We start from the raw sequence: 11,188 nt of genomic DNA on the forward strand, positions 1-11,188 counted from the left end.
GTGAGGGAGGTGCAGGTGCAACTAAGGTATTTGTAGGGGGAGGTTGAAAAGGTGATGAAGTGTGTCGGGGTTATTAAGGAAAGGGATGATACAGGAAAGGGATGATACGGGGTGTTTTTTTGGGGGGGTGGGGTAGTCTAAAGGCAAATATGAGGCATTTGCAGGAGCCCTTAAGGGCTTCAAGTGGCAGGATGGGTCCTAATGGGCCGTATTTCGCTCAGGCCCGTATAACTAATGGGCAAAGCTATCAAGTCAAGGGGCGGGCTGATAGGCCTGGGCCAAGCCCAAGGCCCGGTAAGAGTGGAGGGCCTGATCAGGTTATGTGGGTTCAGGAGGAAGGTTTCCTTTGCTGGATGTGTCGTTGCGCCACCACCATAGGGTGGTGGACTTGCCGGAGTCTTCAACACGATGTCATCAGAAGTCGTCGATGAAGGTGGTGGTGCGGTTGGAGGTAGGTTTGTTGCAGCAGGAGAGACAGAAAACACCGACAGAGTTAGAGGTGGCTCTTCCACCACCACCGAGTGCTTTTCTACCTCCGGGGAGTGCACATAAATTGCCGACGGAGCGTGGGGGAGGTGATGAGGGTTTGGCGAGCAATACTGAGGTGCTTAGCGACGTCGTTTTACTGGGAGATAGTGTAGGGGACTCGGCCAGTGATGATTTATCTCTTGGATGAAGAGAACTCCCAGAGGCTTATCCAAGTGTCGAGTGATTTTGTTGGGGAGTTTGGATTGGTGCTCAAGGAAGAGAATTTGGAGGAACAACAGGATTTTCAAATGCAGCACCCTATCCCTTTGAAGTGTTTGTTTCCAGACCAGTCAAGTGTATCAGACTGTGTGTTTAACACAGTGAAGGATATTCAAGAAATGGTGGGTTTGAAGTGTGAAGGTTATGAGGAGCAGTTCATGGCATTACTCATCGCTATCGAAACGGGTCACCAACAACAAAGGAAAGTTGCCAAGCTGGTACCAAGAAACAACGTGAACTCAAGAGGTTGACTTGGTCCATGAACTCTGAAGGCAGCTCCAGTAGGGATAGGACTAAGGGGAAAGGGGCTGTTTTATCCCAAATGAAACCAAAAATCATATCGTGGAATGTCTGCGAACTAAATGAGACTAGTAAGCGTCTTCAAGTAAGAAACTTGCTGCGAGGGTGGAAGGTGGATATTGTTTGTTTACAGGAGATGAAGTTGAAAGTTATTAATACATAAAATGTGAGAAGTATATAGAGTTGTATACATGTGGATTGGGTATATTTGGCAGCTAACTGGGCTTCAGGAGGCATGTTGGTGATGTAGGACCAACGAGTGGTGTAGAAAAGGGAGGAGTTTATTGGATTATTTTCAGTAGCATGTTCCTTTAAGAGTGTATCAGATGGTTATTTGTGGGCTTTTGCAGGTGTTTATGGACCTAATTCAGACAGCGATCGGAGTGTATTGTGGGATGAACTAGCTGGAGTGCATAGTTGGTGGGATATTCCATGGTGTATTGGTGGAGATTTTAATGTAACAAGATTTCCTAGTTAGTGTTTTGGCAATAGAAGAATGCGTCCAGCAATGTCAGATTTTTCAAAATGCATTTTTGAGTTGAATTTAGTAGATTTACCAATGACAAGGGGTTTATGTACATGGGCCAATAATCAGACATCGTCTCGGTTAGACAGATTCTTAACTTTCCCGGAGTGGGAAAGTCATTTTCAGGAGGTTTGGCAAAAGAGATTGCCTCGGCTGTGTTCAGACCATTGGCCTATCATACTGGATTGTGGTGGGATTCAAAGAAGACGTCAGTACTTTAAGTTCGAAAACATGTAGCTGAAAACGGAAGGTTTTATAGATAGGGTCAGACAATGGTGGTCATCTTATCAGATTCAGGGTACTCCCAGTTTCATGTTTGCGGGTAAATTGAAAGCTCTAAAACAAGACTTAAAGCTTTGGAATTGGCAGTCTTTTGGGGACATTGGGGAACACAAGAAATGCAAGACAAGGGAGATCCAGGAGCTGGAAAGGGTACAAGAGTTTAGGACTTTAACATAAGAGGAATTAGCTCAAAAGCTAGTGCTAGTTGCAGATCTCGAGAGGATCGTTCTATTAGAAGAGATTTCGTGGCAAAAAAGTCGAGAGCGTTATGGTTGAAGGAAGACGATCGTTGTACTAAGTTTTTCCACAGGATAGCCAATTCTCATAGGAGATCTAATAATATTGAGTCATTGAAGATTGATGGGGTAGATTGTAAAGATGAGCAGGGGATTAATGATCACGTAGTTGGTTTTTTTGAACAGTTACTCACTAAGCAGGAGGGTTGGCGACCTAAGCCTGATGGGCTATTTTTTGACTCTATTGGGTCTATGGATGGCATCCGCTTGGAGAGACCTTTTGAGGAGGTCAAGGTTTTTGAAGTAGTGAGGAAAATGGCTAAAGATAAGGTTTCGAGTTCTGATGGGTTTTCTATGGGTTTCTTTCAAGCATGCTGGGATGTATTAAAGGATGATCTCATGAAGATGTTCCAAGAGTTTCATTCGGCTGGACAATTTGAGAAAAGCCTAAATGCCACTTTCCTAGCTTTGATACCAAAAACGGTTGGTGCTTCGGAGATTAGGGAGTTCCAACCCATTAGTCTTATAAATGGGGTATACAAGATCCTTTCCAAGGTACTTGCAAATCGCCTTAGTGAGGTAGTGGGAAAGATAATCTTAAAGCCTCAAAATGTTTTGTAAGGGATAGACAGATTTTAGATGCGGTCCTTATTGCAAATGAATATCTGTATAGTAGATTGAAAGCTAGCACTGCAGGGATTATATGCAAATTGGACATGGAGAAGGCGTATGACCATATTAATTGGGATTTTCTACTCGACCTTCTTGGGAGGTGTGGTTTTGGGGAGAGATGGAGATCATGGATCTGTTGGTGTATATCTACAGTGAAATTCTTAGCTCTGATAAATGGAAGCCCAACATGTTTTTTTCACAGCACACGAGGTCTAAAACAAGGCGGTCCGTTATCCCCATTACTCTTTGTTATTTTAATGGAGGCTTTGATCAGAATGACCCCAGCCTTGGTCGCCAATAGGCGTGTGACTGGTTACTCGATTGGATCCCCGGGTGGGGGACTTACTAATATTTTGCATTTATTGTTTGCAGATGACACTCTTATCTTCTGTGAGGTAGACCATAATCAGGTTAGAGTCTTGAAGGCTCTTCTACTTTGTTTTGAAGCATTTTTTGGGTTGAAAGTGAACCTGGAAAAATCAGAGATGGTGCCTATTGGAGGAGTTTAGCGTATAAGACAATTGGCTAATATTTTGGAGTGTAAGATTGCCTCACTCCCTATGACATATCTTGGTCTTCCGTTGGATGCTGCCTCGAGAGCGGCTTCTTTATGGGATACAGTGATTGAGAAAATAGAACGTCGACTGGCAGGCTGGAAGAGAATGTACCTGTCTAAAGGGGGTAGGATTACCATGATAAAGAGTACGTTATCTAACCTACCGACATATTTTCTATCATTGTTCCCTATTCCAGCAAGTGTGGCGCTTCGTATTGAGAAATTTCAACGAGATTTCTGGTGGGGTGGAATAGGTGAGGAGTTTAAATTTCACCTAGTTAGGTGGGGGAAGGTTTGTTGTCCTCTCTCTAATGGTGGTTTGGGCATTAGAAGTTTGAGGATTTTTAATCGGGCGGTACTTGGAAAATGGCTATGGAGATACCATAAAGAACCAAAAGCTTTATGGAAGTTGGTGATTGAGAGTAAATATGGTGGCTTATGGGGCGGTTGGTGTACCAATGAAGTGAGAGGGGCACATGGAGTGGGTTTGTGGAAACATATAAGAAGAGGATGGGGGTCTTCTCTCGCCACACAAAATATTGTCTAGGAGATGGGGCTAGGATCAAATTCTGGTTTGATACTTGGTGTGGTAATTGCACTCTAAAGGATCTATTTCCTGCTCTCTTCAGGGTTGCAAGTGTCAAGGATGTCTCAGTGGCGGAAGTCATGGTGATAGTGGGGGAACAGATCCAATGGAACATCAATTTTAGCCGGGCGGCTCATGATTGGGAAATGGACAGTTTCACAGCTTTTTTCAGCCTCTTGTATTCAATCAAACCGAGTAACCAGAGTGCTGATTTTTTGTGGTGGATAGCTACAGGTAAAGTTACGTTCTCGGTTCGCTCGTTTTATAAGTCCCTATCATAGGAGCTTCCAACTCAATTCTCCTGAAAAGGATTTGGAGACATATGGCGCCTCTCAAAGCAGCATTTTTTGTGTGGACCGCTTCCTTGGGCAAGATCCTTACAACGGATAATTTGAGGAGACGGAAGGTGATCATCGCAGATTGGTGTTGTATGTGTAGGAACGAGGGAGAATCAGTGGATCATCTTCTAATACATTGTGAGGTAGCTTGAGGGATATGGAATGAGGTATTTAGTAGGCTAGACTTGGGTTGGGTTATGCCCAAGATAGTAGTGGCGATGCTGGCTAGTTGGAGAGACCTGAGAGGTAATCAACAGATCAAGGTTGTATGGAAGATGCTTCCTATTTGCATCATGTGGTGTGTGTGGCAGGAGCGCAATGAACGGACGTTCGAGGACAAAGAGAGATCGATGGAGGAACTTAAAGCTTTTTTCCTTAGAACTCTTTGTACTTAGGCCATTGCCGTTAATTTAATGGCCAAGATTTCCATGATTTCCTTGTATCTATTGCTCCTACGTAGTTAGGACACCCTTTGTACTGAACAAGGCCTTGCCTATTCTTTTATTAATACACTCTTACTTATAAAAAATAAAATAAAATCTTATCCAATGAAAAAGGGTGTGTAGAATGGAAGATTGAGCTTAATCACTGATTTTCCACAATTTTAATTGTGTTTGTTTCTTTCTCTCCATAGACACCATATTACACATCATGGAACTTCCACATAGGTGCACACTTACGGTTACCAAATTGCTCTTTCCAACTTGTTAGGAACTCTATCACCCTAAAATGCATCACCTAAACTATCCCAAAGAGGCCGATTAATCACTATCATGCCCTGCTTTGTCAGGTTGTCCAAGATAAGATCTTCACTATGGCCGCTGTCCAAGTAAAAAAAGCTACTTTAGGTGGTGCTTTATTTCAGGAAAAGGAGTCTTGTCACGAGTACATAGCACATTGTAGAAGATTTTACTTCAAACACCTCTTTCCTAGGTGGGGCCAAAACCAATTTATCTTCCCCATTTTGACTCACCCTGCACGTGTATAGCCTGTCAAAGAAGGATGAAAATAGATCCATCTCCCTATCATTAACTTCCCTATTAATGGTTACACCCCATTGACTAGAGTGATGTATAAACTAATAAAGATTCTGACACGTAAGCATCCTTTTTGCAAGCAATTTTGAATAACTCCGGGAAGGAACTCCTCAAGGTTTGATCACCACACCACAATTTTTGCCAGAAGTGAATCTTGGACCAATCACCCATCTCAAATATAGGCAAGCAGGAGAAGTCCCCCTAACCTCTTCTAATATTCTTTCAAAGATGAATCACAAAAGGCATCCTTATCTTTTGTGAGCACCAACTTTCTCCTATAGTTTCATACTTTGTGTCAATTAGTACCCTTCAAAGGCTCTCTCTTTCGTAGGCATAACGCCACAGCCCACTTTCCCAATAGGGCTTGGTTAAAGAGAATTAAGTCTCACACCCCTAATCCGCCTTCTTCAATCGGTGAAGATACCTTGGACCAATTCACACCGCTTCAGAGGTGCTGTGTGAATCATCTAGAGAAAAGGTTAGAAAAATATAAAATATAAAGCAGAAAGTGGATGAAAATTTTCATCACCCTATATGTTTGGATGGCTGCTCACAATAGCTCCCAACTCTTTAGCTTTCTAGATTTTAAAGACTTTCTTTTTTCTTCTTGTTTTGCTAGTTGGGCGTATCCTTCTGTATACTTCCTGTTCACTAGGTTTGCACCCCCTTGCATGTTCAATAAGCAACATTTTGTTGCAGTACTGTTTAGCCCTGTAGATGACTTGATTTTTATTTTGCGTGCAGCATTGGAGATATGTTGCTTTTACCATTTTATACTGTTCTCACCCAGCCTCTGTAGTCAAGATAAGAATAGTGGTTTTGTGATATATGATAATATCCATTTCCCCCTCACTACAGTTGAATATCACTTGGAAGTAATTTCATCTTCCAGGAAGCCTCTTGTGGAGTTCGTTAATTTGAGTGCCAATTTAGCATTCATGGTCAGGTCTGTTTTATTAAATAAATTCTCTTGCAAATTTGATTTGCCACATTCAGGCAGTTAGGGATTTTCTCATATCGGTGAATCTCCTTCAAGTATTGTATCTCGTAGGAACATGTATTAGCCCGAGCTTAATAGTTTATATTATTTATGGATCGTAATTTAGCATCCAGCAACATGCTTGAAGTACACCATCTTTGCCTTTATACTTGACCAAAGCTTGGGAAATAATATTAATCAACCATTATATTTTATTTGCTGCAGAGGAAGGCTTGTCTAATCGTGGATTTGAGGTCACAAGGCTAAATACATATACAACGGTAAAGTCTTTAAAGTGGTGGTGTAGCTGTGGGTCTTCGCTTCTCTCTATTCATGTATTAAAACTTGCATTGACATATTGCAATTAAAAAACATTAAAAATAAACATTTCTTATCATTGGCTTGTCACCAATACTTCTCCATTAAAGACTTTTCTCTATTGATTTAATTTTGATGCAACTGAGAAAATATCCCTACTGTAAATTATAATGTAGAATCTGTATTTTTCCAGATTCTGTTACACATGCTGAAATCAACTTGTTTGTATTAACTTTTGCTTGTGAGAAATCTAGTATGCCTCTGATAACCGATTATCTAACTGGGACTGCAGTTGGATGAATCATAATTTGTGATGTTCTCTCATATTCAACCCTTTAGTTCAATCACATGCCTTGAGTTTTTTCCTTACAGTCTCAGAGAGTCAGATAGTTCCCCGTGTAGGGATTGCATCGACTAGATTGAATTTATGATTTCTGATGTTGTTATAGTCAGTTTAGATTCTGAGCATTTAGCTTGTTTTTCAAAAGTGCTTTATTGTTGTGGCTTCCATTATTTATCATGAATTACTAAGCCAATTAGCCTGAAAAAGTCCGTCATTATGTTTTGCTTATATGACATCATTTTCTCTAGCTGTTCTTCTTTTCTTGTGGTTCTTGACCCATCATTTGATATGATTTCTTCCAGGTACAAGTCCAGCATGTTGACCAAATGCTTTTACAGGAGGCACTTTCTACTCCTGTTGTTGCAGTTGCTTCACCTTCTTCGGTTCGGTGTGTAACTGGTTTTATTTTATCTTATTTTATGTGATATTTGATTACTTTCCTAAGTTACATGGAATGGTTTGACATGGGTTTGACCTTTTTTCATTTATCATTAGTGGTCTTTTTTCCTGCAATTGAGGACACTTTGGATTAAGTTGCCTCTGTGCCACCAAATCTACCATTTCATACATTTATTTACCACCTAGATGGAGTTTTAAGTCAACTTTGTAGTCACACCACTTATACTGAGGGTCAATGGGGCACCTTATAATTATTTTTCTTCTTTGGGCTACCTAGATTGATCAGAGGGTTTTGACGAGGAAGTTTTAAATCATGTACTTAGTTCATAAATCTTATTTAGTTTGTAAATCTCCATTGCAACAGTGCCTGGGTCAAACTTATTAACGATTCAAAGTCATGGAACAACTCAATTGCCTGTATTGGTGAGACAACTGCTTTGTCTGCAAAAAGATTAGGCCTACAAAATGTGTTCTACCCAGCGCAACCAGGCCTTGAAGGGTAATGTTCACTTTCTTTGCCAATTTTCTGGAAGATCTACCTTATGCCAGTATATTTTTTATGTAAGTTCGCAATTATAAACCCTTCATGCCGAGCGATGCTGAACTAGCTTGTGCTGCAATTCTATTTTGTGAACTTAGGGAAAATAGGCTTCTTTTTCAAATGTGCTTAATTGGAATTAGAATGTCTATTGTAAGGTTTGACTGCTGGTTGTGGCTGATTCTTTTTTTAAGGGGTATTTGTTTTCATTATAATTTTATAAGGTGCTAAGGAAGGGGAAAATACATGTAATTGATTTCATTATACTGACAATTGTTTCCATTAATTGTGAATTGGCTGTTAATGTTGGCGTTTCTTACTAGCTTCTCATAACAAAAAATGTTTATGTAAAGCTATTGATGAGAAGATAATCTAGTATGTGATGAAGTGGATAAATAACTTATATTTTTTTGGAGAATGGGTTCTGGATGTGGGATTTGTTTTTCTCCTTCTGTTAATGTAATGCCCCAAGGAAGACCCAAACCACATCCAGGTCGATACTGCAAAATGACTAGTCAATGGGACAATTAAAGCCCCTAATTATCATTATAAAAAGTAAGAACCTTTCTCTCCCAAGCAATGTGGGATCCCATTTACCACCTATATTCACTTAGTATGGGATATCACAGTTAAATGAAGGAGATCCATCCAAAATGTAAACCCATGATGATGGAGATAACGCTTAAATATCTGGAGGCAGTGGGACTGACTTAGCTAGGATTTTTTTGAGGTATTCTAGCTAAATGGGGTTATCTATAGCATTGGGTGGTGGATTTATGGAAGTTATTTTTTATGTTCTGGGTTGAACATCTTAATTGAGAATCTGTTTTGATGAATATAACTAGTTGTATTCCAAATGAGTTAGTTTCACATTCCTAATTTAGTGAAGTCGATTGGCAGGTGGGTTGATAGCATCCTTGAAGCTTTGGGATCACATGATCAGCTCTAGAAGGTCATGTTACCAAGGTATCTTTTTTTTCCTTTTTCTCTTCCAGTGTTTTAGTCATAATTATTTTAGTTGTTTCTTTCAGTTTTTACCAAGGGCTTGGCAAATTGATGAGGAGGTAACAAGTTCAGATTGGCAGCTAATGTGTAAACAAGGTGCGAAAGGAAGATGAAGTTCTTAGAAGCAGCATGGCAGAAAGGGGTAAGATCTTCAACACCCTGAAGAGATCGTATCCAATTGGCATAGCTTTCTTTTGAGGCTAGTCAAGAGGATATCCTGATGAAGAAATCTTTCCATTTTTGTATTAAAGCCAACATCAGGTGTGCTACTCTATTGACAATGAATTAATTTTTTGTACTCGTATATGAAATAATGACTATTAGTAGAAATTGCTTTTAGGATAAAGTGGCGAGTATTGTCTGCCCATAAATTATGCTGTATCACAGCTTTCATCATCAAAATTCGTTGTACACAATTTATTAGAGAAGCTTTTTACACTCACTATTATGCTTTGTGCCATGCCTTGCTTAAGTTTTGCTGTCCATACCTTCCTAAATGACTCATTTGAATCCTTCTTAATATGCATGATTCAGTGAGGTTTATAGCTGGGGTCATCTTTAATATTGGGTTGATCAAATAACCTTTAGGTCAAGTTGCGTCTTCATCCTTCCATTATTATGTGGTGGTGGGTGAGTTCACAATTCTTTGTAATGGTGTATTGTCTTTTTGTTTGAAATCAAATGCCTTATTAGCTACTGCTGTAGGTTTGGAATTTTTCATAAGTTACTTGTTCAAGTACCTATCAATGATGAAGCAGCATAGGTGCATCATAAGTTACTTGGGCAATTTTGATAGGTTTGAGATTTTGGAAATTTGGTGTAGAGTGAGGATGAATGCAGTTTTGGTTTTACAATTTCAGGCCTGTTTTGAGCTTGGATGGTAGAATTGTATGCATTATATTTGCATGTGGTTTGGCTGTGTTTGATTATGAGAAATCTGCTTTAGCTAGCTTATTTTGTTGGGGGGGGGGGGGGGGGGTGGGGTTTGGGGGGCGGTCAACCACTGATGTAGTGCATAAGCATTTTATATAGGTTAGGCTATCAGGGCTAGAATGTTTAATCTATGTAGTGTGTTTGGATCTGCACGCGCGGAATGGGACTCTTTTTTTTTTTAATCGTAGTTCATGGAATTTCTTGACTGGTGGCGTTGGGAGGATTTGAAATTTGGAGTTTCTAAAATTAGATATTTCTCAGTAAGATGGTAGGGTTTTGACTTCTTTGATATGGATAAATGTAAATAAATATAGTGAATGGATCTGATTTAGTAGGTATTAGAGAAGCCCCACCTTCTGCAGTTGTTGATATAGTCTTGCTGTCAATTATTTTTGTATTTGTTTTGGCTCAAAAATTTGTTTTCATGATATGCCCCACCTTTTCGTAAGATCAAATATAATTGCAGATCATTGCGACCAAATGGTAGTGATACTCTGATGAGATGTGAATGTGATTATTTTTAAGGAACTATTGACTTGCAGAACTATTTAGGCCAGACATGGAGTGCTGATAAATATCCAGTTCTCCGACCTCTTGGTTTCCTCGACTTTGATTGTGATCGCACCTGCTGGCAAAAGAGTTCAAAGCATGTGTCTAGAAAAACTCATATATGCCCAATATACCTGTATTATCTGAATTCAAGCATTCCCGATCTGCAATCCACTGAAGCTTTGCAGAGAAGCCTTGGTGAGTCTTCTAGTATATGCATCCGAGTCACATTGGCATATGTCATAAACCCAAGGAAACTTCACAAGAAACACAATGCAATGCCTTTGTTCGTATTCTTTGCGAATGACCGGCATAGATAGCTTTCTCTGGTTATAAAGAAACCTTGGGTTTTGTATTGAAGGAATCTCTCAAAGCCAGTTTACAAGTATTAAGAGCCCCGAGGCTTGTGTTTGTCGCTGGCTTTGCCATAGTCGGAGAAACTGGTTGAAAAGAAAACTATGATCATGGGTAGAGAAGAATTTGCTTACCGTTGATCCAGGCATAATCATTTCGGAACTGTGTTTTCTCATCACTCGACTCTTGAAAGTCCCAGATATTTCCATGGCTCCATGTCCAAGAGAAGAGCATCCTGGCCTGCACATATTAATCTTTCTCGTACTATTTTAAGCCAGAAAATGGCAGCAATGATGGTGGCAATCGTGCCATCCTCGGTGGGCTCTCTCTCTCTCTCTCTCTCTCTCTCTCTCATTGCAAGTGGATATAACTTTTAAAAGGAGCAATATGTTGGGGCAAGTGATATTTGAACTTGTTAATGAAGAAAGGAGACACCAAAGTCTGTTAGTAACAACGCATTGAAAAGTATATGAGCATGCCTTGTTTTGGA

The 11,188-nt window shown here is 40.0% G+C and overlaps 1 protein-coding gene across 5 annotated transcripts in view; it reads left to right on the forward strand.

Moving 5' to 3' along the window:
- The window catches only part of LOC121244497 (uroporphyrinogen-III synthase, chloroplastic-like), a 31,836-nt gene extending 20,648 nt beyond the window's left edge, over positions 1-11,188 (forward strand). For 2 of the 5 annotated variants that reach the window (XM_041142585.1, XM_041142586.1), the window contains exons 6-10: positions 6,485-6,540; positions 7,223-7,308; positions 7,684-7,818; positions 8,758-8,823; positions 8,889-9,192. In XM_041142585.1, coding sequence (XP_040998519.1) covers positions 6,485-6,540; positions 7,223-7,308; positions 7,684-7,818; positions 8,758-8,806 — 326 coding nt within the window. In that variant the 3' untranslated portion in view covers positions 8,807-8,823; positions 8,889-9,192. Of the gene's footprint in view, positions 1-6,484; positions 6,541-7,222; positions 7,309-7,683; positions 7,819-8,757; positions 8,824-8,875; positions 9,193-9,983; positions 10,064-10,337; positions 10,674-10,722 lie in introns of those variants that run through there. The other 3 variants (XR_005936439.1, XR_005936438.1, XM_041142587.1) reach the window with 3 other exon arrangements.

The sequence above is a fragment of the Juglans microcarpa x Juglans regia genome, chromosome 8S (assembly GCF_004785595.1).
Source record: "Juglans microcarpa x Juglans regia isolate MS1-56 chromosome 8S, Jm3101_v1.0, whole genome shotgun sequence".
Classification (NCBI taxonomy): Eukaryota; Viridiplantae; Streptophyta; class Magnoliopsida; order Fagales; family Juglandaceae; genus Juglans; species Juglans microcarpa x Juglans regia.